This window comes from Xylaria bambusicola (assembly GCF_022495145.1).
Source record: "Xylaria bambusicola strain CBS 139988 unplaced genomic scaffold F5B22scaffold_16, whole genome shotgun sequence".
NCBI lineage: Eukaryota > Fungi > Ascomycota > Sordariomycetes > Xylariales > Xylariaceae > Xylaria > Xylaria bambusicola.
In genome coordinates, this window is record NW_025953569.1 from 695921 (window position 1) to 719524 (window position 23604).

At 49.0% G+C, this 23604-nt stretch overlaps 8 protein-coding genes and 1 non-coding gene across 9 annotated transcripts; 3 read left to right on the forward strand and 6 right to left on the reverse strand.

The window, feature by feature from the left end:
• Window positions 1-3132: 3132 nt before the first annotated feature.
• Window positions 3133-5901, reverse strand: F5B22DRAFT_603654 (cleft lip and palate transmembrane protein 1-domain-containing protein). The gene is made up of 4 exons (XM_047974760.1): window positions 5366-5901; window positions 4545-5282; window positions 4446-4488; window positions 3133-4388 (listed from the first exon to the last, which is right to left on the reverse strand). Exons 1-4 carry the CDS (start codon window positions 5417-5419, stop codon window positions 3247-3249), a joined length of 1977 nt encoding a protein of 658 aa, XP_047831747.1. The 5' UTR covers window positions 5420-5901; the 3' UTR covers window positions 3133-3246.
• Window positions 5902-6969: 1068 nt separating this feature from the next.
• Window positions 6970-7784, forward strand: F5B22DRAFT_645825 (uncharacterized protein; the record flags this gene model as incomplete). Its single annotated transcript, XM_047978646.1, has 2 exons — window positions 6970-7171; window positions 7240-7784. The coding sequence occupies 2 exons, from the start codon at window positions 6970-6972 to the stop codon at window positions 7782-7784; spliced, it is 747 nt and encodes a 248-aa protein (XP_047831748.1).
• Window positions 7785-9411: 1627 nt separating this feature from the next.
• On the forward strand, window positions 9412-12315 carry F5B22DRAFT_112563 (aminodeoxychorismate synthase). The gene has a single exon (XM_047968789.1). The coding sequence runs from the start codon at window positions 9686-9688 to the stop codon at window positions 12260-12262; it is 2577 nt and encodes an 858-aa protein (XP_047831749.1). The 5' UTR covers window positions 9412-9685; the 3' UTR covers window positions 12263-12315.
• A 683-nt stretch (window positions 12316-12998) lies between these two features.
• F5B22DRAFT_112621 (uncharacterized protein) lies at window positions 12999-14470 on the reverse strand. The gene is made up of 2 exons (XM_047968790.1): window positions 13092-14470; window positions 12999-13033 (listed from the first exon to the last, which is right to left on the reverse strand). Exon 1 carries the CDS (start codon window positions 14288-14290, stop codon window positions 13454-13456), a length of 837 nt encoding a protein of 278 aa, XP_047831750.1. The 5' UTR covers window positions 14291-14470; the 3' UTR covers window positions 12999-13033; window positions 13092-13453.
• Window positions 13005-13156, reverse strand: F5B22DRAFT_t96. The gene is made up of 2 exons: window positions 13121-13156; window positions 13005-13042 (listed from the first exon to the last, which is right to left on the reverse strand). It is a non-coding gene; the product is annotated as a tRNA-Trp (tRNA).
• A 919-nt stretch (window positions 14471-15389) lies between the features above and the next one.
• Window positions 15390-16607, forward strand: F5B22DRAFT_654852 (RTA1-domain-containing protein; the record flags this gene model as incomplete). Its single annotated transcript, XM_047979845.1, has 2 exons — window positions 15390-15582; window positions 15654-16607. 2 exons carry the CDS (start codon window positions 15390-15392, stop codon window positions 16319-16321), a joined length of 861 nt encoding a protein of 286 aa, XP_047831751.1. The 3' UTR covers window positions 16322-16607.
• Window positions 16426-18725, reverse strand: F5B22DRAFT_112556 (uncharacterized protein). Its single transcript, XM_047968788.1, has 3 exons — window positions 18195-18725; window positions 17472-18144; window positions 16426-17415 (listed from the first exon to the last, which is right to left on the reverse strand). The coding sequence occupies exons 1-3, from the start codon at window positions 18611-18613 to the stop codon at window positions 16531-16533; spliced, it is 1977 nt and encodes a 658-aa protein (XP_047831752.1). The 5' UTR covers window positions 18614-18725; the 3' UTR covers window positions 16426-16530.
• Window positions 18726-19186: 461 nt separating this feature from the next.
• F5B22DRAFT_113141 (uncharacterized protein) lies at window positions 19187-21213 on the reverse strand. Its single transcript, XM_047968794.1, has one exon. It carries the CDS (start codon window positions 20658-20660, stop codon window positions 19824-19826), a length of 837 nt encoding a protein of 278 aa, XP_047831753.1. The 5' UTR covers window positions 20661-21213; the 3' UTR covers window positions 19187-19823.
• A 70-nt stretch (window positions 21214-21283) lies between these two features.
• On the reverse strand, window positions 21284-22873 carry F5B22DRAFT_113154 (uncharacterized protein). The gene has a single exon (XM_047968795.1). It carries the CDS (start codon window positions 22781-22783, stop codon window positions 21833-21835), a length of 951 nt encoding a protein of 316 aa, XP_047831754.1. The 5' UTR covers window positions 22784-22873; the 3' UTR covers window positions 21284-21832.
• Between the last annotated feature and the right edge of the window lie 731 nt (window positions 22874-23604).

Here is a 23604-nt window from a genome sequence, read left to right on the forward strand (position 1 = left end):
GCCCCCCCGCTTATCCTTTTCTTTCATCCCCTTACTTACTTGCTTTCTTTGCTAACTGATAGCTGAAGAAGCCAACCCGGTAGTGAGTGAGTGAGTGACAACGCGCCTGGAATGGCATAGGTATACATACATCAACTACATCAACGGATCTCTGCAGACCGGGATTTTCTTGTTCTATTTTCCTAATTTGTCTCTTTGGGTATGCTTGTTAGGTCGCCAGCCCCAATATGCCATACGCTTCCGTGCCTGATAAAGAATATGTGCCGCCCGCGCAATGTCCGTCCGACCCTGGCTGCGGGTGTGAGGCGTTAACGTGTTAGCCAGCGCCACCTAGAACCCTCCTACGTAGGTACCTATATAGAATGAAAGTCACGTACCCGGCCCTACGGTGTAGAGTACATGTGTATTGCATGTGGGAAAGGTGAGGGAACACAATGGCTGCACCTTTTCCCCTATCATGTTTGTCTCGCGTCCTTGCAGATTACACGCGTGTAAGCATCGTCGTGGCATGGTCACCGCTTGTTTCTTGTATGACAAACCCGACACGGGTGGAGGCTGCCTCTGTTGGTGCGGACCAGGATATGCATGTCTTAGACGGGATTTGTGTGTTGGCGGGATCCCGAGGCGCTGGGTCGGTCGGTACTGGGAAATTCCCGGAGCGGCTTGTGAGAACGGCACAGGCTTATTTTCCCGAATGAAAGGTGGCCTGCGAGATCTAGCATGTTTCTTTCTTGCTACTTTTGATCTTCTGTTGACTTGTCTCATGATGGCTCGCTCTACGTCAATTTTTAACTGTACTTGGTGTTTTCACCATTCGACTTCCTGGTTCGAGCAATAGTGAAGTATAGCTCATGGCAGTATGAGACATTGTTCTCGTGTGACAGATCTTGGCCGGATCATTTCAGCTAGAAAGGTTACTCGGCATGTCTACACTGCATGCTTCAAACTCCTATTTTAGAAATACCGGTTCTTCACCGCTCATCCGTCTCGGAGTCCCCAAGCGATGCGTGCCTCTACGCCGCAGCCAACGAGAATTCCTACCTGTCTCTGATGATTTCAGTTTTCTTACCTTGAGCCTGGTCAATGGATCTATTGTGGGCTGTTATATTGTCTCAGAGAGAACAGACGCTTGTCTTGGTTGGGCGACGTGACTCATTTTCCCGAGTCGTTGAAAAAGTTTGTCTTCAAATGCCTTCATCCGGAGCATGGTACGTTAATCTTATACACTCGCTAAATGTGAGGGCGCATGTACGAACACTTGATTGATGATATCAGTCATTCTGTTTATTACTCGGATGCTCCGTTTGCGATAGGGATTAGATATTATTATGAAAGTCGTACGGCATGCCTATGAGCTAGCTTTTGAGCTGCGCCTGGAAATTTCATTCTATAGTATGTATGTACTATGACAATTACAAATACCTAAAAGGTCAGACATAGGAATAAATCAACTTAAATTTATATGGCCAATTGTTGCTCAGATTTGGTTGAGGGCCAAGTAGATTGGAAAGTACATCTTCAGCTCACATCTCTCATCGAATGTAACTCACTATTCTCATCTATACCAAAAGACACATTGTGAAACAGACCGATTAAATACAAATTCACTCCTTCATTACTTAATACCGCCACTTTCTAAGCGCTTTCGAAATTCAACAAGTAGCTCTGTTTCAATGCTTTCTTACTGTATCACAGAGACCTATCGTACTTATATTAGGTAATAATCTCACGATGCTAAATTTCTTTGAAATTCAGATCCCAACAGTACACACATATCTTACTTGCCTCTAGTTACAATACATTCACGGAATTAAACCTCTCTCTGTTGCACTAGTATGCTGAGACAGACATTTAGCCAGGGCTATACCCATTAGCAACGTCATACCTTACTTATCACGATTCTATAAGGTAGTCATTAGAATGAAAATTAACTAGGGAACTCGTATTAAGGAATCCGTCCATAGCTACGGCTTAACGAATTTTAGGATTACATCGTTTCAAGGAACTACCAACGAAAATGATCACCGTAAAGAAAGATAATATAATTATATTCATATCCTAGCACATATAGTTGTATCTCGTTGCTGATCTATCGTCATCACAGGAGGGAAGTTGTCGTTATGCCCATATATCTACATAACTAGATTCTACAAACTGCCGTAGCCCCTGGCCTATTCCATACATCGGAAATCAGGAGCCGTCGTTTCAAGCGGATGTTCAAACACATTTGGCGTAGCGAAAGAGCGAAGATTACACCCATAACTCTCATATATGTCGGAGATAACACCTACCTGTGAAGTCCCCTTTTAGATCGTGAGCGGAACGAAACAATGAACAGCGAATTTACACTCGTTCTCCTTCATTGCAGAACAGATGAGCACGTTAGCGAATCTTAGCACATATCTGACGTCCGTAGACCTTCCTAACCTCATAACTCCCACGAAAGCATTCTAGGTTCCTAAGTACTACCCGATATTTCGAAATAACCTCGATCGCCGCTGCACATATCTCACACTACACACGCATAGCCTCTACACCTCTATTTCTACAGAAGACATCACGAATATCTTCTTGAACCAGTTACATCGTCCTAAGCAGGAAGCCCTTGAGGAAAAGCATGAAACGTAGAAGTGAATGATTGTCAAGATGAAGACTGGAGAGGTTCTTTATTGTGCGATACTCGATTCCTACTCTGGTAATTATGTATACTTGATGAATACAGAAATACGAACTAGGAGGGTACAATGCGTCTTATAGTAGACGTACGTGGAGAGAGAGAGAGAGAGAGAGAGAGAGAGAGAGAGAGAGAGAGAGAGAGAGAGAGTGTGTGTGTGTGTATGCATGTATGTACTCAATGTATTCATCACCAGGTGTCCAGCAAGCCATGTCCTCTCCCAAATTAGCTACTTTCTAACAAACCTCACTTTCCCAGCCCGGAGATACGCAGGAAGACTTGCAAGTTATCGCGACTAATGTCCTGATAACGTTACACGTTCAAACACTTCATAACGTATCTCCGGGAGCAGCATTTGGGGTCTAGGGGGGGAAATACTGTAGGAAAACTCTCATTGGCTCAGAACTCACCTAACAATCATAAAGAAGTGAATGACTACAGACAGAACACGGAGAATATGGAGGTTAATCTATCGATTACTTTTAAGGCGATGCCTGCTCTGTCTAAAAAGATATTATTCTAATATTAATATAGACATAAAACATGTTTAGTTATTCCTTTCTAGATGAAGTTTATTTCCTCTTCTTCGCAGCACCGGTGTTGCTTCCACTGGCTTTAGCTTCGCCCCCAACCGTCTCAGGCACCACAGGATCGGCCTTAGGCAGCGACTTGGGCTCCGCCTTGAGCTCTCTCGGCGGCTCATCTTCACCGCCCTGGCCGAATTCGTTGACACGGGTGTAGTCAACCTTGTATGCCCAGCGCTGGTACAAGTAGATGAAGAAGATGACATCGTCGCGGAGCGTAGCGAGACGATGAAGGAATGGCATCTTGATGGTGAAGGCGAACAAGTCGTCGATGAAGGTATTGAGGAACTTGTACATCATGGCTTTGCCCGGCATGTGAGCGACGCTCTTGAGACGGTAGTTGATGTAGAGTGAAGGCACCATCATAAGGAAACCATAAGCATAGACGGAACCGACAAGAGTGGTGATGATGTACGAGTACCAAGATTTGTGAGACTCGTAGTAGAGCGAGTAGATCGCGTAACCTATCAACAGGGGCACGCCAGCAATGTACATATACTTGAAGGCAATCTCGTCGTACTCTTTGGTCTTCTCTTCGGTCTCGCTGAGCTTGTACTTGTCCTCGAATGTAATGCGATACGGAATGAACGAGCCCGGCGGCGCAGGGCGCATTCTCACGTTGACTACAGTTGTGATTTTCCAGAACTCGATGACGATACCAATGCCTTGGGTGCCCAGAATCATCCAACTTGTGTTCTGAGAATTGTCGACGAGGTAAAGGAAGATGACACTTTGCATGAAGACGTTTGCAAGGATTGATCGCACTGAGATGCCGACATTGTCCTTCTTCTTACGATAATGCGCGATGTCGGAACCAAAGGCGAGCGTCTCAAGGATCAAGTGAGCAATACTGACCACAATAGTAACACCCAAGAGCCAGGGGTTGGTATCTAGGAAAATTTCTTTGATAAGTTCAACTTCGCTGCCATCGCTACCTCCTGGTAGAGAGCCACCGAAAGCAGCTTGTCGAGCCTGGTGCTTGGTATTCAGGTCCATGGTGGCCATGAGGTTGAATTGCCAATTCTTCAAGTTACCAAGGTCAAGGCGCATGGGGAGCGTCTTGACTGTGTCGTTCAGAAGGATCATGTGGGTCTTCATCTGCCAGAATTGGTTGACGAACAAAATCGGGTCTGGTGATTGTTAGATTCTCGGACGATTTATAAATACACAGTTCTCCAATTACTTACAGTACCATGAATTCTGTCCAGAGCCGTCACGAGCGCCAGTTGACTGTATTCAAATTAGCGTGATGAATTTAATTTTAGCCTACGGGACTTTCAACTTACCTCGAGCACAAGGAACTGTTGAACCGCCGGTGGTTGTTGGGCGAAGTTCAAAACTCCAGTGTCAGGTATAAAAGATAGACTGGTATTTGGGTGATAATAGTTGGCAACGATGGGTCCAGTTTCCTCTTCTTCCGGCTCCTCGAGAACATCAGGTTGATCTTCTAGCAAGTTTCGTGTTTTTGCTATCTTCTTCTTGGGAAGATATTGTGTAAGAGGGTAGGTGAAGTGGACAGCGGTGGCCGGATCAAAGCCAGGTTCCTTGGGATCCAGAATGGAACCTGTGAGTCCAAAATAGAAGTGACCCCAAAGTGTTCCATTATTCTGTACCGAGGTGGGCACGTCAAAAAGAGTCTCAGCAGATCGCTTGTCGCTCGAATTCCCAATCTTGAAGTTCGTCTCTTTCAGAGCCACCATTTCTTCGGGCACGCTCGCAATCTTAGTAGGTACGAAGCTCGAAGACAAGGTCACAACAATATCAACAGCACTGTCGCTTGGCCAGATAGGGGCCACACGCTGTGGGATGCGGCTGTAAGTAGCACCCGGGTCCAATGTGGCGGGCCGAAGCTGATATGCAGGGATGTCGCCGGTGTTGGCGGGTATTTGCACAATATTTCCGTCGGAGTCTTTTGCTGTGGTGATCTTCGGCTGGTTGCCGCCGCCGATGAACTGTTTCATAAGCATTTGAATACCGAACCAGATCAGGACACCTTGTAGAATCTTGGAGAACAGGGACGCCTGCTGACGGTAAGAAACACGAACACTGTTAGCTTGCAAGGAACTACGGAGGCGACAAAAGGGTGAAGTTGACTACGAAAACATACGCCTTGTTCTCCTGCGGCGCCATTGGCGGCTGGAGCTGTGTCTGTGGCCGGCATGGTAGCAACACGGCGTTATCCTCTTGCACCTCTGTGGCCAGTCACGCAATTGATGGTCGCAAGAAGTCGCAATAGTCGGAAATAGAGAACGAATAGAGGCAATTCGAAGCGGGCTTCGAGCTGGAGATGGCCCGAACAACGAGTTGGAGAGCGGCTCGTCGTGGAGATACTGACAAAGGAACAAATACTTGTCCTCTCGGGTTCTCTGTCGGCTCGAGAAAATAGTAGTAATAAATTGCAGTCCGCGACAGGAGACGTGGACATAGCGATAAGGCCGGCTAGCTCGATGTGATACCTAGACATGTGTAGGAAGTACCGTGGGTAGGCGAGGTAGGTACTCCGCAGGGACTTCAGCTGACAGGGCTCCGGGATTCGCTGCAAATTGGACGAATTAGAGCCTCACAATCGAGGCATTACAGCGTCTCAGGCCACCATTGGCCACCATTGGCCGCCATTTGAGGGTACCTAAAAGCAACCCAAAGCCCCCTAAACCCCCCTAGAGTCCCCTAGAGTCCCCTAGAGCCTCGAAAGCTGGAACCCCCCACCCACTGTCCCCCCATTCTGGTCAACTAAAGCTCTTAAGCCCCTCAATGCCCCTCCCTCAGTTAGGTAATTCCCGTCTGTCTTCTCTTGGCCCCCATCGAGCATCGAGACCCGAGTTCATCTCTTCCATCTTCCATGTCCTCGACAAAGTATGATGACTTGCTGACGTTGGACACTGGCAACAGCGTCAGCCCAATTCCCCTCCCCTCCCCTCCCCCCGTAGACTGATTAGACTGATAGCCAGCTATGCCCAATACCACTTTGGGATACAAGGAGGGATCCAAGAATGGGCCCAAGAATGGACCCAAGAATGCGACAATTTCGCAAACCATATGCGCGCAATTCGTTCTCGCAACTCCCATTCAGACCCATTCAGACCCATCCAAGTACCGCAGAGCCGGTGGACCATGGATCAGATCCGTGTGGACGAATCCGAGCTGATAATGTTTGTCTCATAATGAGCGACGTCATGCACCCATGTACTATGTATTGAGTCCCGCCTGACCTCCTCCGGTACCTGAAGCTAATCACCGAATAGGTACTGACTGTACTTACTTACCGTTTATTTACCTTTAGGTAGCTAATTAAATGCAAGAGATTATTTGTGACTCAGTTCCATCGACGGCTGACTTCATATATCCCCTGCGCCTCGTCAATTCTGCTCTGTTTCTCCGTTTTGTTTCGTTTCGTTTTGTTTTGTTTATTCGTGTCACTGCTGCTCCCAATATTCTGTGATCCTGGCATATATTGTTTCTTGTCCGTGTCACTTGCACCACTGCTATCCATCCCTGATCTGATCTCTGATCTGTTTGCCTCCATTGTGTTCAATATTGACCTCTCAGAGTCTCAGACACCACTGTCCTTTCGATTCAGCTTCCGAGCAAGCACCCAATTGTACCAATCGCCTTCTCAACAATAAAAAACCCCCTTCGGTGTTACCCATCTTTCCTATCTTATTTATTATTCTCTAATACAGGCGGCGGTCGATTTCTGAAAACTACCAAACTATGGCATCTGGCGGTGCATCTCCTATGCCTTCCTCTAACACAACACCCCGAACCTCGACGCCCTCCATGTTGAATCCAAACGCCAACCCGCCGCAGACTAAAATCTGCGTCTACTGTGGTGCCTCGGCCGGAAAAGGCCCTCGTCACATCGAGGCTGCACGAGCCCTGGGTAAAGCTATGGCCGACAACAACATTGGTCTAGGTAAAAAACCACTCGTAATCTATTGTCTTGTGTTTGATGGCTGGCTAACCTCTACAATCTCCGTCTAGTCTACGGTGGCGGCACAGTAGGACTCATGGGCGAAGTGGCCAAGACCATTGTCTCGATAAATGGCCCTAGTGCTGTCCACGGCATCATCCCGGAAGCCCTTGTGAAGTGGGAGCGTGACGACACCTACGCGACGAAGAAAGATGCCAACGGCTACCACGTTCCCGAGGAGAGCGTATACGGGCGTACAACAGTGGTCAAGGACATGCACACACGCAAGCGTATGATGGCGCAGGAAGTACTCGAAGGTGGCCATGGCTCCGGCTTCATTGCTCTAAGCGGTGGATTTGGAACCATGGAAGAACTGCTCGAGACTGCGACCTGGAACCAACTCGGTATTCACAGCAGGGGTGTGTGTGTGCTCAACATTGATGGGTTCTATGATGGCCTGTTGGATTGGATCCGCAAAGCCGTCGAAGAACAATTCTTGAAACCCGGCAATGCTGGAATTATAGTCACTGCTACAGACGCTCAAGGAGCGATAGAGGCGTTACGGGACTACAAAGTCTCGGAGGCAAGGTATGGCCTAGATTGGAGTCAGCAATAAAACACTTGTATTTGTATAGATTAGATGCTACAGTAGGAGAAATGATGGGGCCATATTGAGTTTACAAAATGGCCATGACACTGGAAACTTGTTTACCAACACACGGCGAGGGTTGGTAATTTGTCACATTGCCCTGCTGATGCTGTCCGACACTCACTTATCTCCCCATGTTGCGGTCTAAGCTGTCAATTGCTTCTATCATGTCCTAATCATCCTCTCTCTTGTCATTCTTTCGGCAGGGAGTCATTCTCCTGGCGGGAATACGTCCCAACTTGGTTCTATGCACATTTTGAGTCCCGATTCCGGAGAAATTGGCCGGCAGTCAAACTTAATTCGCTGAAGCCGCGATACCGGTCATGCACCCCAAGAAGGGTTTCACTTGTGCGACGAGACAGTTATATGATTTGTAGTGTAAACTGTTGGGCCACGGAGGAGCGCGGTGGAACGTATGTACTACTTAAGCGCGGCATGTGGAGGCCACCTGATCACCTTTGAATTACTTAATGCTAGATACCTCATCTTATTAGTCAGGCGCTTTCATCCATTACTATAGCGCTTTGTTGTTCGATATATCCCTTCTCACAATCACATTGCCTAGATGGGCTATCGGCTATGCAGCAACCCCTCCCCCACGATGAGATCAGCAACTTAAGTGAAGGAACACAGATTGTAATGACTCAGTGGCGCACCCATAACGCTCCTAAATTATCGTAGTGCGCGCAGACTACCGGGGACTCTTGATCCTCCATTTACATACAACTTACCTACTTTATCGGGAGACGCTTGCAAGTGTCCTCGTGTTCCCCTCACTCCCCATGGGGTTATACCTCTCGCATTTCATAGCTGCGGTATGACATAAGGGGGAGGGTCACGAATGGCAACATCGTACATACAAGTCCAAAACAAATGCATATACCTACTTACACAATAGAAACACGGCGGACACGTGGTATCTTGCCATAAAAGGTCCAGTTCTAGCTAGAGATGATGAGACTGGGAGGAGGATTGATGAAGGATGACTAGGTGGGAAGACAAGTATCACTGTACTTACGATAGCATCGGCATATCTCTGGAATGAAACGCAGATTAGTAGAAAAAAAATCGCACAACGATGTCGGGCCTACAACTCTCAGGCCTATCACATATCACAAGGGAGACCAGAAGTGAGCACAGCAAAAGGAGACAACAACAAACAACGGAGAATAGAGCGAATGATATATCGAAACCGTACCACGGCCTTCTAAGTATACCTATACTATCTAGGTATATATATAGCTTCCGCGATTATAATAGGAAATTCTTCATTGGACAGATCACCATAGCGCACTATACTTGGGGTCAGGCTGAAGTATAACCTGTCTTGCGGCTTTTACGATGCCTGCCGACACAACCCGAGTTCTGCCCGAGTCATGAAGCACGCGCGAGAGGGGGGCAAAGCCATTCAACAAAGAAAAGCTCGACTGCCTACAAAGAATGCACGATCGCATAGTAAGCTTACTCTCTCCCTGATCCTCCAGCAATCATAGCTGTTGGTATTATTATCATTATCTTGATGGTACGTGGAGTCGTAGAGTCGTGTAACAACACCGGACAGACTGAGTCTGGACCTATTTGTAGTGTGTATAGGGGCAACTAAGACCCACCATTTCCGGGGTAAACCAATCGGACCCTTCAATTCTGACTTGAGCAGACATGACTCTTTTTTTCTTCTTCTTTTCCTTCTCTTACTTTACATAATCGACGACCTTGTCTCTCCACTAGAGCAGCATTATTGCGTGCTAGCGTTGAGTGTCTTGTCGGGTGCTGTAAGTGGTGCAAAAGTAACACTCCAAAAGAGTTGGTGGTACTCGAGGATTCCCCGGTTGCTGCGTCCTGCAAACCACCGTACTCATCACGTGGCAATGGGTCGCCCGCGCATATTGTTCATTGACGCCTACGATTCTTTCAGTAACAACATCGTCTCATTGCTTACCACGGTCTTGGGCGCCGATGTAGATGTCCTGCATATTGACCCCCCGCACCTGAGCCCTGAGAAGGCTGGCTTCAAGCAGTTGCTGAGCAAGCAGATAAGGCCATATCATGCCGTCGTCTGCGGTCCAGGACCTGGAGCCCCTGATGTGGATAAGGATGTCGGCATCATGAAACATATATGGGCTCTCGAGGGACAAGATCTACCGCCCGTTCTCGGAATATGTCTGGGCTTTCAAAGTCTGGTTGTCAGCTGCGGGGCAGTCGTGAAGAGACTGCAAACTGGCTTGCACGGGATGATTCGGCAGATCGATCACCTAAAAACAAAGGATAATGCAAACATATTCGCCGATGTTCCCACGTTCAAGGCAACATTGTATCACAGCCTGCACGCAGATGTTGGGCAACAGTCCATCTCTGCACCAGAGTGGCAAACTGCAAAATGGGATTCCCCACCCCTTTTCCCAGACGTTGTGCCACTAGCTTGGACGTACGAAGATCGCGGGGATGCGGTCGAGCGCATCCTGATGGGCGTCAGGCATCGGAGCAAACCATTCTGGGGTCTGCAGTACCACCCTGAGTCGATCTGTACAGAGTCGATTGGCCACCAGGTCATCAAGAACTGGTTTCAGGAAGCGATGGCATGGAACCACGCTACCGGCCGAAATCCAAAGTCTGTAATCCCCGAAACGACAATCAGTGAGAGATTGGAGACATCGACTATCGCAAGGAATTCACCAGTCGACAACCGTTCCTCGCGGGTGGGAGACGACGGTATCCTATCTTCATTTGGACTCGGTGCCCAATATCTCTCACATTCTATTGACATTCCGCTGCACATTGAGGTTCCGGACGTGGTTGAAATACTACAAGATGGCAAGAACGAGTTCATAGTACTCGATTCGGCAAGCGCAAAAATCAGGCGGACCGGATTAGATGTGCGCGGGAGATACAGCATTATCGCCCTTGACGTGGACGAAGCAGTGAAACTTGAGTACAGGACCGGGTCAGGACGCGTTATCATACGCGGTGGCTCTCCGGCGTCGTCAACGGGGGGCGACACGATCGAAAAGGTAAACCTCGATCCGAGCCGAACAATATGGCAATTCCTAGCCGACATCTGGTCGAAACGGCAAATCCAAAGCCGTGACACCCCAGACCCCTTTATCGGCGGCTTTATGGGGTACACGACATATGAGCTCGGACTAGAAGGTATCAACGTCGAGTTGCACAAGGAGCGACGCCACAGTCGGCCAGACTTGTGCTTCGCGTGGGTAACCAGGAGCATCGTGATAGACCATTTAGAGGGCGTACTGCGCATTCAAAACCTCTCGTCCTCGGAAGCCGACGGCCAGCAGTGGCTCGAGTCCATCGCTGACAAGCTCGTGTCCTCGCCGACCTGGTCCAATGCGCTGGCGGGCAGCAACTTCGACGGCAAGGCGCACCAAAGCAATCAACTCACGCCACCTCACACCCCCACGTCAGGACACATGGCGCCCGAGATCAGCGTACCCGCCGCGTCGGAGTACGAGTCGAAAGTGCGCTTATGCCAAGAGTACATTGCCGCGGGGGACTCGTACGAGCTGTGTCTGACGGACCAGACGCTGATCACGCAAGCCCGGAGCCGGTTCGAAGGCGCCCTCCTCCCCCGAACGCACGACAACAAAAAACCGTCTTTCTCCTCCTCATCGCCGTCGTCATGGCAGTTATACCGGTCCCTGCGCACGCGCCAGCCGGCGCCCTTCGGGTCGTACATGCGTCTCGGGGGCGCCACGCTCGTGAGTTCGTCGCCAGAGCGCTTCCTGACGTTCGACAGCGGAGGACTCTGCTCGATGCGGCCCATGAAAGGCACGGTGCGGAAATCACCGCTGGTATCCACGCTCGCGGCCGCGGAGAAAGTCCTGCACGTCCCGAAAGAAGAAGCCGAGAATCTCATGATCGTCGACCTCGTCAGACATGATCTGCACAGCGTGTGCGGGCCGGGGAATGTCGACGTGCCGCATTTGTTGAAGGTGGAAGAGTATGCGAGCGTGTTTCAGATGATCAGCGTGGTGGAGGGACGGCTTCCGAGGCCTTCGTCTCACGATAATCATGGTGACGATGGAAAGGAACCTAGACTCACGGGCCTCGATGTCCTGGCAGCTAGTCTGCCCCCCGGGAGCATGACGGGCGCCCCGAAGAAGCGCAGCTGCGAGATCCTCCAGACCCTCGAGGGCCCGCGCGGTAGCGAGCGCAGCTTGTACTCTGGCGTCGTGGGGTACATGGACGTTGCGGGCCGGGGGGACTGGAGCGTGACGATCCGGAGCTTGTTCCGCTGGGATGACGAGATCACTTCAACCACTTCTGCTTCTATTTCTGCTCTCGAGGGAACGGGAGGAAAGGAGTCGGCGATGGAGACGTGGCATATCGGTGCCGGCGGAGCCGTCACGGCGCTGAGCACGCCCGAGGGCGAGACGGATGAGATGTTCACGAAGTTGAAAGGGCCCGTGGGTGTATTTGAGGAAGCTTGAAAGACGTCGGCCCACGATCTTATCCTGGGATCTTTGGTTTCGCGAATGTATTGATGTTTTTTTCCATGTGATGAGTAAGCAGGCAGGCGACCATGTTTTTTTGGTTTCATGGCAGGCAGGCAGGTGGGAATGTGGGTGCATAGGTAGGTAGGTAGGCGGCGGCTTCAACATCATAGGCGCAAGCGGTTTCAACAAGCATAAGACGGATGGACGGGTTCACGGGTTCGGTACCCTGCGGAGTTACTTTCAACTTGGAGGCCATCGTCATTTCAACAGCGCCGGATAGATAGACGGATATACAGAGTTGATTTATCGCGATATATAGCTGGGGAAGACTCATCCTAAACTATCTGAATAAGATACCTTTTTGTGCTATGCTGTACTGTTGTAGCTGTTTCTATTCTCTTGGTACTTCCTTCCTAGTTATTGAGTCTGGTTGTTGGCTACTCGAGACAGACCGACCGATGATCTCATTGCTGATGCTACTTTTCTATCTCATACTGTCTACCTACGCAGGATTTAAAGAGTCTGACAATATAGTTAAGCATGGCTGATAAGATGAAAGCGGTTCATATCAAGAGAGTTTCACACCTCACGCATTTTTTTCGCGCGCAACCTTCCTTGCAGGCTTGTAATGCAAATATCTTCCCCTTTATCTCCGGCGCTCCAACACTTATAGGAGAGCTTGCGATACTAGAAAGGATTGTCAAAAAGAGAGAGAAAAGAAAAATAGAATAGGAATTGAACCCAACCCGATTTGAACGGATGACCCTGTTTGATTGGAATCAGTAATCATGGTATAAGGGAAAGAATAACTCTATGAACTCACTTCTGGATACAGAACCCAATTTTGAATAACTGGAATCAGATGCTCTACCGCTGAGCTATGGGTCCGCGAATTGCACGATAAAATTGGTATACCCTAAATTGCGCTTATAAAGGGTCTATCGCTTAACACTGCCCACATTTACTTACTCTTAGAGGAAGTCGTGAATCCAGTACATTATGATCATGACATACCTTTGTTGTCGGATTCGTGCTACATACTACTGCATGTATTTCCTGTTATGCACTCTCCTCTATACTCTCAGAAATCTTTGAGCGAATAGACTAGTAAGTTTCGCTGTTTCGCCATAATGAATCTTGTTATGGCAATTATGGGGCTACTCGACATTCCAAGATTGTCGATTTTCATTCATGTCCCTTCTCACAACCGTCGTAATAACTCAGAGCCGCACATGGCCACTGTAACCAAACCGAATCGTCTTCAGGCACGAGTCCTTTGACCATGGCAACGAGATGATCCGCCCAACCCTTCATATACCACAGATATTCCATAGTCTTGAGAAGAACTGCAAAGTACGATAATATAATAAGTGCCGTTGAGTCCTTCTGCTGCAAGCGGCTAACGAATGGCCGTCCAAGCCTGTAAAGCCATCCAAAAACGAACTGGCTCTCCGATGGGCCATGGTAGCTTCCGTCTTGATCTGGACCAAACGTAGCTTCATATATAGATATCAGACTGTCGAGTTCGCTTAAACAAGCCGCTGCATCGTCCGATTTTTGGCGTGTCACCATGTCCCGAAGTGCCCCCAGCGCCTTTTCCCAGTCCAGCCTCTTGAGACCCTCTCGGGTGTATCGCGGCGGCGATGACTCGAAGTTTCGCGCATGCATGGGTTCCATCAGCTCTGTGAAGAGCTCGTCTTGGTCGAACTTGGCTCGAATTAATCGCACACCGTGAACCATCGGGACCCACAGCACGCCTTGCTCTACATCTAAATTACACGAGAGAAGATCGCCGGGGCTGGTAGGGCCAGATGCAAAGGTCGAGTAACATACTAATGTGGCGGCGATATAGGCTGCTCCGCAATTGACGCTGTCAATATGAGCTAAAGCACTTGTGAGTTGTGGCAGGCCTAGGGCTACGTGATGCTTGGCTAGAGTTTTGAATCTTTCTCTTTGAGCGAGATGATCTGGAGCAGTCAAGTATGCCTTGTGATAGGCCGACAGCGCGTAGACCATGTCCATGACGAAAGGATGCCCGAGTCCGATCCGAGGAACATTGTATGACCAGAAGCCGAACAGGCGATCTGTCGCCGCATCGTAGCCGTTTATTGATTCCGCTGTGTGCTGCGTGAAATGGAGTAGAAGTTCAGCGTCGTCGAGGTTGATGCCAGAGTTAACGCTGTTGACACGCGTGCTATGAGAGCGCTCTTCAAATGCCAAAGCCTTCTGCTCAGTGTCATCATAGTGCCACTCTCTCCGCGGTCGACCGCGACCCCGAATATCTGAACTAGCAGATACAGAGGTCTCGGACGACGAGGACACAGGACCGGGTGAAAACGTGCAGCGAATCTTGAACTGAACGCACTGCGAGCATTGAGGGCGATGCTCATCACACTGTGGGAGAACGAATCAGCAAACGTTATCCGCACAAGAAGCACATCAAACGGGACAGCGGCGACGAACTTTCACCTTGCGCCGTTTGCAATTGCTGCAGCCATTCCGAGACTTTCGATGGGGTCTTTTAGTCGCCGTCTTCTCATCTTTTCGGTCCTGCATGAGCCCTTCTACTCTCATACGTCCACAGAGTCAGGCTAACAGCACAGCCGCGAGAAACACCGACTGAAAGGGCCATTTGAGGATTTTTATTTTTCGCACACAGATCCGAAAATTATGAGCATAGTGAGATGCGCAGACGTAATGTGACGAATGCCCTGAATCGTCAGGCAACAGAATTGTCTCTCTAGCGGCTTCTCCCCTTTTACCAACCGACTAGATCTGGGTACTAAGGTGAAAAATGATTGGTTGTCGTTTTTTTCGCTTTCTATGCGAAAAATCTACTCGTGCCATGATAGCTTCAGAACCTGGTTCCGCCGTGATAGTGACTGCTGGCGTAGAATGAAATAACAGTGCTCATCTGCACTGCACACGAGCCATGGCGCGTGGCGTTGATTTCAAGGTTTATTCGCCCTCGATGTATTTAAGCCCTCGTTTTCGACTCCTGTCTATATGGCCGGGTCTAAAGAAAACGCGACATCGCTGTTGTCCACCCGAGTTACACTTTCGCTAGACTCACGATAGTACCTGAGCGCCACGACATCTCGATACAGCACTTCCACTGATGATGGATGGCGACCAAGGGCCGTTCGGTCCCGTTGTTAATGGGACCATGGTCGTAGTCTTCTATCAATACCGGCCGAGCGAGATAGCTGGTTATGCGTTCCTGGGATTATTCGCCATCGCCACCCTCGCGCATATTGTATACCTCTTCATTCTCCGAGCTTGGTGGTTTATACCTTTCATACTCGGTGGAATAGGTAAGTGACAACATCCACTTCTCAATAGCGATACCAATAGTTCGATCTTCAATAGTAATCTCCTTGACCAGCTGAGGTTTTCGGTTACTACGGACGTGCCCTATCTCACGATCAACCTGACGTGGTCGGCCCCTGGATTCTCCAAAACCTGCTCCTTCTCACCGCACCGCCGTTGATTTCCGCCACGATATACATGACACTAGGAAGGTTAGCTACCGCCGTCGATAGTCGTCGCTGTTTGCCCGTGACTCCGAGACTGTTGACGCCACTGTATGTCCTTCTCGATGTCGGCGTCGTGGGGACACAGCTCGCTGGTTCCGTGCTCCCTGCGTCTGGCGAGCCATCCGCTATTGAGTTGAGCAAGAAACTCGTGCTGAGTGGCCTGTTGGCTCAAGCTGTGGCCCTCACTATCTTCATCCTTATTGCGTGGTTTGTCGAGCACCGGATAAAGCAGATATCCAGTCCAACTATAGTCCTCAATGATAATACCCTAGCGCATTGGGGAAATCATTTCAGAGCTATACAAGGCGTGACGCTACTCATCATAGTCCGAAGTATTGTTCGGACAGTCGAATACGTGCAAGGCCCTGATGGATTCGTCATTTCGCACGAAGCTTTCATCTATATTTTTGATGCAGTATTGATGTGGCTGGTCATGGCCATATACACGGTTCTTCACCCCGGGAGGCTTGTGCGAGATACGCGACGGCAGAAAAATATAAAAGGCGCGAAACACTGACTGAAACAAGTGACGATAGCAGAATGTTGTATGACTTTATAATCAGCTTAGTCGATGGAGAAAGCATGCATCTGTGCATGGTATGTTGTAAACATATCACGAGATTGAGACTGGGTCAGCAAGGCCACAGAGGGGAGCGGGAAGCTAAGGTGATATTGTCAGCTTTCCTTTCTATAGGAAAACGCAACGAATATCATTCCTCCTTCTCATTATCTTATTTCCAACCCTCTTGTATGTCCTTTTTCTTTAAACACGGTCCGACGTTTGAACTTATACTTGGTACTCGGTTTTGATGACCTTCTTCCCTTAACCTGAGGACGGCTCTCGCGGGCATCACTTTCTTGGCTCAACGATGGGCACATCGAAGAGCGTTCGGTCGGGAACACAGAGTATCCACCTACCTTCCTTCTGTTCTGTAAATGCGTTATAATCTGTGCTTGGTTTGTTCGAATAAACTCATCCGTCAAGCCCAGATCTGTAATTTCGCTCTTGTATTCCTCTCGCCAGTTAGGGTCGAATCTATCCAACATTCCAAAGTTGGAGGCTTTTTTGGGCTCTTCCCTGGTACTGTGTATGTCCGATTTGGGATTGACTTGGAACTGGGAAGGGTTGATTGACAACTCCTCGTATCTGCTGATGGATTTAGCCTGCCCTTTCTTGGGGCGATCCTCATTAGCTACTACCATCCATGGAGGAAATCCCCTCCGGCCACTTGTAGGTAATTCATTATCTCTTGGATCATTGATCAGAGATTTCTCCCCAGGTCTTTTTGGCGGATACCCTGGTTGGTGGTGTTGAGGTCGTTGTTGAGTTGAGTTAGGACCGAAAGGCGGCGGTGGTGGTGGTGGCGGTTGGTAGTGCCGGGGTCTTTGTTGAGTTGGGATAGGAGCTACCGGCCGTGGCGGTGGTTGTTTTGGTCGATCCATAGGCCACATCTGCATGGTTACCTGCCAGTCCGGCTGTATTACTTTATCCCAGACTTGTGGGAGGATTATTTCTCCATTAGGTCCGATTAGATCGTAGTGCCCAGCTTGCACGTGAGGTCCAATAACGTCGACATGGATGAATGCTTGTTTGATCAATTCTTCCATACCCTATAGCTTAGAAGTTAACTGAACTATGTCGATGAACGTAGATCGGCTTTACTTACTTGCCAAGTTTGGCATATGTGGAAAGGGAAACTGAATTTCCGACCAACGGCATCCTTGAACCGAACGGCAGCTTCGACCACTTTCGCCTTTTCAGCTTCAGCTTCCCTTCTAGCCTCTTTTTCATACAGCGAGGTCACCATCTGTCTCATCATCTCGATGTTTTCTTTGAACTGAGCATCAGCTGCCGCCGCTTCAGCTGCCGCTGCTGCTTCAGCCTGTTCAACTTGGATTTTGGCGCGTATTTCCAGCTCCAGCTCGGCTGGTGACTTTCCTATTCTTTGTGTAGCTTGGTTGAACTTTCGCTCCTTTATCGCTTCATCCTCGGAGTCCCCGTCTAGACTAATTGGTCGTGCTTTCTGGATGGCAGCACCATGATGAAGAGAGGTCAAAACACTCTTTCCCTCAGAGTGGTCTACGCTCTGTTCTGATGCGGGAGGCTTATTGACTCGTAGCGTACTAGTTTCCGCCTCTATCGAATTTCGAGTGTTGTTGACAATCTGTTCGAGCGCTCTTGAGGGTGTGATCACAGAGAATGATAAAGGCGTCATATTGCATTGAGATGTTTCGGTTGGGGCAGGACTTTGAGTAGACCCTCCATTTGCAAAATGATTCGTTGGGGCTTCTAATGAGCTGTCTTGGTATTGTGCGACAGCTGACGGTGTCTTGATGCAACTTATTATCTTATTAGCAAATTAACATTGCGAGCAAGGAGACTTAATCACCTGGAGGCTATTGTAATAAGAGAATCGATCGAGCTTAACCGCTCATGTAGCTGAGTTCTCAACGCGCGTAACTCTTCTTTCCCAAACAATTGCCACCCAATCTTAGACCAACTGCCGCTTAGGACGCCTCCTTCGTCACCTAGGCGGCTCTGCAAATACTTGGTTCGATGGAAAAACTTCTCAATGGTGGCTATCGAGGACAAGGCAATATGAGCCATTGCGTTAATAACGGATGGGGTGAACGCATTGCTTTTCATAAGGTTGCCTGTTTGGATAAAGGCCTGTTCCATAGCTCTAAGCTCCATCACAGCTTCTTGGTACTCGATGCAAGATCCTCGGGACGCTGACAGGGCTTGAACTAGCCGACACGTGAGGCTAGCACCAGCAATAATGTCTCCCACCGAGTAACCAAAAGACATGATGACTTAAGAGCTTACAATTATCGCTCAAAGAAGCCTTTGAATCATTGAAAGCTGGATCTCTCTGAACTTAGCTAATGCGAAACATAGAGAAGTGTTAATTGACACTTCAAGGACTAAGATCACAATAAGAGATAGCCATTTCATTTCCACAGCCACACTCACCGCTCCATTTGTCAGAATAAGTGAGCCGGTGGAAAAAGCCTTGCATGTGATTTCGTAGCCTGCATAATGTGACTCAAATCTGGCCGTTGAGCGTAGGTGATTCTTCTGTGGCTATGTCTCTCAAGGGCTTGGAAAACAGCACAATAAGGCTGCAGTAGGGTAGTAATATATGCGAGAAAGACCAATCAACATCCATTCTATCTATTCCCCACACCTCCCCTTGATATCAAGGCAGATTTCCGCAATGAATGGGTTTGAGCATAATACGCAGGAAGGCAGTTGTGTGTACACGCCATACTATCATACTACTGTACCTGGTGATCGGATGCGCTAAGGCTAGCTACCGTAACTTACACGGACAAATCTGCATCACCCCGCTAGGGCATGTCTAACAGCACTAATAAGGTAGACAGACTATTTTATTATATAAAAATAAAGGCATACCTATTTAATATAACTGCTTACTTTGAAATATATTAGTATATCGGAATTGCTTAATCCTAATAAGAATCCGTGATAAGAAATAACTAGAGGCCTTTACGATAGCGGCTTAGTGTATTTAAAGACCCGACGCTTCTCTTGCCCTAGTCACCACCGCCCATCCTTTTGAACATGCGCAGCCCTTTAGATATGTTCGAATCATTCAATACTTGACTATCCGAATCATGTACAAGGGGAAGATTAAGCAAGGAACATCGGACTGGTTTTTGAACGCTCTTTGGACGGAGGGCTTTCGCAAGGTGTACACCAGCTGCGGTTGTCCAACCTTGCTCTCTTATCGACGAGGCAACAAGCGGCCGGATTACTTGTGAAGAGCAGAGGAACTCAGCGATCTGCAACGCGCTTGTCGATATGTTTGATATACGAAATGCATTACTCCTATTATGCTGAAAGTGTTATTGATCGCCCGAGGCGCGTCGCTTGATGGTCAAGCGGCGACACATCAACCTTAAGCTCGATGGACAAGAACCTGAAAAGAGAAAGGCGCACTAATAAGCACCGACTCTATATATGTCTTGTCTTTGATTGTATAAGCGTCCTAGACCTATTGCTCTTGATGCGGTTCTGCCCCGCCCCGAGAGCTCTTGTCCTGCAGAGCGTGCTTGAGAGCACCCATCTCGTCGTCTACTTCCTCAGGTGAACACCCGAATTTTACCATCTCAAAGTCTACCAAAACTACGTCTTGCCCATCCCGTACAAGAAAGTTGTGCTTGTTGATATCGCCAAACTTGATGTCGAGCTTATGCAGCCGCTCCAGAGCCATCTTGCAGCACTCGATATGCTCCAACCCTGCGGCCCTCGCACCTTGAACCCACTCTGTGATGAACCCCACCACCCGTCCATCATTGCCCTCAGTGACGTGCCCGAGAAACTTGGGGCCGATGCTGCGCCCATCGATTAATTGATACGCGGTCGTCTCAACTTCCATCGAGGCGATCTCCCACGGCCAAACAGCGAGCTTGACAAGTACTGGTTTTCCGTTGTTGAGCTCTGGATGCGTCGAGACATGGACCCGTTGCCTAATTCGACGTTGCTGCGTAAAGTCGAATTCGTTCAGCTTCACCGGGTGCCAGATATTCTTTACGCCGGCAAGTTGAACCATCTCCGTTTTGACGAAGGCAGTTTCTCCTGTTGCGGTATCCTTGGCGACGTGGCCTTTGTTCCAAGAGCCGCTTGGAAACGGTGGGAAAAGCTCCCCAAGCAAGATGGGCTCGAAGGTGCGGTCATCCTCGGCCCCAAGAAACGTCCCCGGGGCTGTGGTGACATATCTGACGCGTTGTCCGTCGGTGAGAAAGCGGTAGTCACTGTCGTCTATGTCGTCCTCGTCAACGAGACACGCGAGAAGTTGGACGTTGACATTCCTTGGTCTGAGCACTGCCATGTCGGCGTGCAAAAGACAGGGTGGACAAAGACAGCGATCGTTTGCAAAAATAGCAATCGTGTCACTTGACGGTACAATTTTGTGAGAGGGGTGAATGAGGAAGTATATGAGACTCAGGAACGAAGGTGTTGGCGCTCTGGAAGAATGACACGGGGACAGGAGATGATAATGCAGTATCGGAGACTCAGACCAGGCTGACCAGCAAGCATTCAGACTGCACCATCTCGACGATAGTTGGGTCTTTTAGATCAGGTCTGCGCCTCGGAGATAACACTAATTTGCAGGCACCGCGCGGCATAGTCATTCTCTTATTGGTTAGCTGTTTCGTTGGCTGCTAGTTGACCTCTGCTGCCTGACGGCGCTTCCATTGAAGGACGACTTCTCACTCACCCACGCCATGAATTAGAATCGCAAGTATATAAGTCTTACCATGGCGGCAGATAATACCCAGACTGAATCTTTGCCACACGACGACACTAAACCACCTGATATCACGCCGCTTTAGGAACACGGATTTCGTTAGCATGTAAGAACACGACAACACAGGCAAATATCGGGCATAGCGCCCACACACCTTTCTACACTTACACCACCAACAATCACTCACTTAGGGGCGCTTAAGCCACGGCAGGGCGCCTAATGAGAAAACACATATCTACAGCCAACAAGGACGAGTATATCTACGTGCCTTTGGGGGGCTAAGTTTGTACATAAAAGGCCAGAAGATTCCGAGTCATGAGCAGGAGAATCATAGCCCTTGGATACAGTTCCAAGCTCTATACACTAGCCCTCGTCACCTTCTTCTGCCTCGTGCTCTGGCGTTTTCTGCAACACACCACGGTAATTTAGACTTATTTGCTTCTGCTCTGGAGATATGTATGTTCTGACCTCCAAGTTGTAACGCAGACCCATTCCTCACGGACGCCGTCGCATTACGCTGCAGGATCACGACACGACAAGACACTCTATCTCAACCACCATGTGCATCCAAACCTACCGCAAGTACACCTGCGGTTGTAGGAAGACAGAGGAATTCAAGTAGTGCTAATGCGTTGAAGTATTATGTCGGGGCTAGCGAAAGAATCTAAACGGGCGCCTGATGTAGATAAAGGGACATATCGAAAGTATTTCTATTTCTTTCTATTGTTGGGTAGAGAACTTGAATTGGCTTGTCATATCGGAGTGGCGTGCGTGAACCTGCCGGGAATTCTCGGCATCTCTTCCACACGCCCATACCTCGCAAAGTGTTCCAGAAGGTCGGCTTTTGTGTACTTGATCCTGAAATGCCTCGTTTTCTCCTTGCAGCCAGAGCAGAAGTAGCCCCAGTCGACACGCCGCCCACTATCAAGAAGATATGGCGCAGTAATGATTGCCATGAATCGCCGAGGTTCCCTGGTAGTTTTGTCCAACGTTGGAAGATCGATCTCTGCTAGACTGTGGACGACTGACCGACGATCGTAGAGTCGAATCCGCTTCCGCGCCAGATTGCCTCCATCACTCCCCCAGGCGGTACAGTACCGCCCGGGTAGGCTTAGGACGCTTGGAGGTTTCGCCGCATGCAAGATTTGGCGGCTAGTGGCAGCCTTGCGCTGCTTCTTCAGATTCGATGTGAAAAAAGCCGATGCTTGTTGAGTTGTAAGTGGGAAGAATTCCGGCTGCCGGGTATAGCAAAAGTAACAGACCCTGCGGCAGTCGACAAGGTAAAGATAATCGCCAAAACGCTTGCATGTTGAACATTTCTTTGTGCTGAGGGTCCTATATAGTGTACCACAGTCAAAGGAGTCTGCCTGGATGCTGACAATGGCACGGATGATGTTGGGGAAATGCTTGACGAGGACATTGTAGTAAGGGAGACTATCGACAAGCTCCATCGCTCGTCGGTTGACGCGACGGAATCTAGTCAGCGAAGGAATGTCGATTTGGTGAAGAATATGGATGAGGAGTTCCGCCGGGAGCTGGTCGAGCTTGCCGGCGGAATATCGCAACGGAACGGACGCGTCAGAGTGTCGACCATTGTCGAGCGGGCATCGTGTCTCCAGCTGTGCATTATCTAATGTGTTGTCGCAGATGGGCTGCTTCGTGTACCAGGCGAATCCAGGCAGGCGACGGAGGTCCTCGTCCATCGTAGCATGCTTACAAATAGGCTTCTTTTGATGCTCTGTAAGATGGTGATTTGTGTTCGGTGGCCGGGCGCGTCACGGGCCACGGCAGACTTGCTGATGAGGTTTACGGGACCCGGACCCCATAGGTGCGCGTCTTATGTAATCGGAAACCTCAAACCTTGGTTCCGTTTTGCTCAATACGATGCGGCGGCAAAACGGAGCCCCGGCTGCTACCATAGGTATCGGGAACAGAACACCTCGTGCTGAGTTCCTAACATTGCTTCAGATCATGTTCAGTCTTGATGGTGTACTCGAATCAGCAGATCATTTAGAAAGAATGCACGTCGCAGTACTTATTAGGTAAGGCATCCATGTATTCTTCTATTAATAACAAAATCTTGATTGGAAGCAGTTATTCAGGATGGGAACCACCAGATTTCCAAGGCACATCATTGCTCTTGGCCAATCACGGTGCTACTGACGGCGAAATACTACTAATGGTTTCCCATCAGGTATGAAAATCGATACGTTACATAAAGCATTGACATTGCACGGACGATGCATTCACCAGACACGAGACAGCGTGCATTCAATTTTTTCAGCTGTAGTTTCGAGATCATTGCTATATGAGGGATCTGACGATATTAAACGCGCAACATAATGACCTGTTCTGCTAGTTGTTTATGTTTCTCTTTCTTCACCCAGTATTGGCTTGCCTAAGTACCTAGGCAGACCATTAGTGACTGTTGGTTTGGTAGGGAAAGTAGATGAACCAGTTAAAGTGATTATTGGGTACCATGGTCGTGATTCGTCCCGAGGCAACGTCACCACGAAATAACTAA

Coding starts and splice junctions, on each gene's coding strand:
- F5B22DRAFT_603654 (XM_047974760.1), bottom strand. CDS start 5,419: ATGCCGGCCACAGACACAGCTCCAGCCGCCAATGGCGCCGCAGGAGAA. Junction 5,283..5,365: donor GCGCCGCAGGAGAACAAGGC/GTATGTTTTCGT, acceptor TCTTACCGTCAG/CAGGCGTCCCTGTTCTCCAA. Junction 4,489..4,544: donor AACAGTTCCTTGTGCTCGAG/GTAAGTTGAAAG, acceptor ATTTGAATACAG/TCAACTGGCGCTCGTGACGG.
- F5B22DRAFT_112563 (XM_047968789.1), top strand. CDS start 9,686: ATGGGTCGCCCGCGCATATTGTTCATTGACGCCTACGATTCTTTCAGT.
- F5B22DRAFT_112621 (XM_047968790.1), bottom strand. CDS start 14,290: ATGGACATGGTCTACGCGCTGTCGGCCTATCACAAGGCATACTTGACT.
- F5B22DRAFT_112556 (XM_047968788.1), bottom strand. CDS start 18,613: ATGTCTTTTGGTTACTCGGTGGGAGACATTATTGCTGGTGCTAGCCTC. Junction 18,145..18,194: donor CTTATTACAATAGCCTCCAG/GTGATTAAGTCT, acceptor TAAGATAATAAG/TTGCATCAAGACACCGTCAG. Junction 17,416..17,471: donor ACATATGCCAAACTTGGCAA/GTAAGTAAAGCC, acceptor TCTAAGCTATAG/GGTATGGAAGAATTGATCAA.
- F5B22DRAFT_113141 (XM_047968794.1), bottom strand. CDS start 20,660: ATGGCAGTGCTCAGACCAAGGAATGTCAACGTCCAACTTCTCGCGTGT.
- F5B22DRAFT_113154 (XM_047968795.1), bottom strand. CDS start 22,783: ATGGACGAGGACCTCCGTCGCCTGCCTGGATTCGCCTGGTACACGAAG.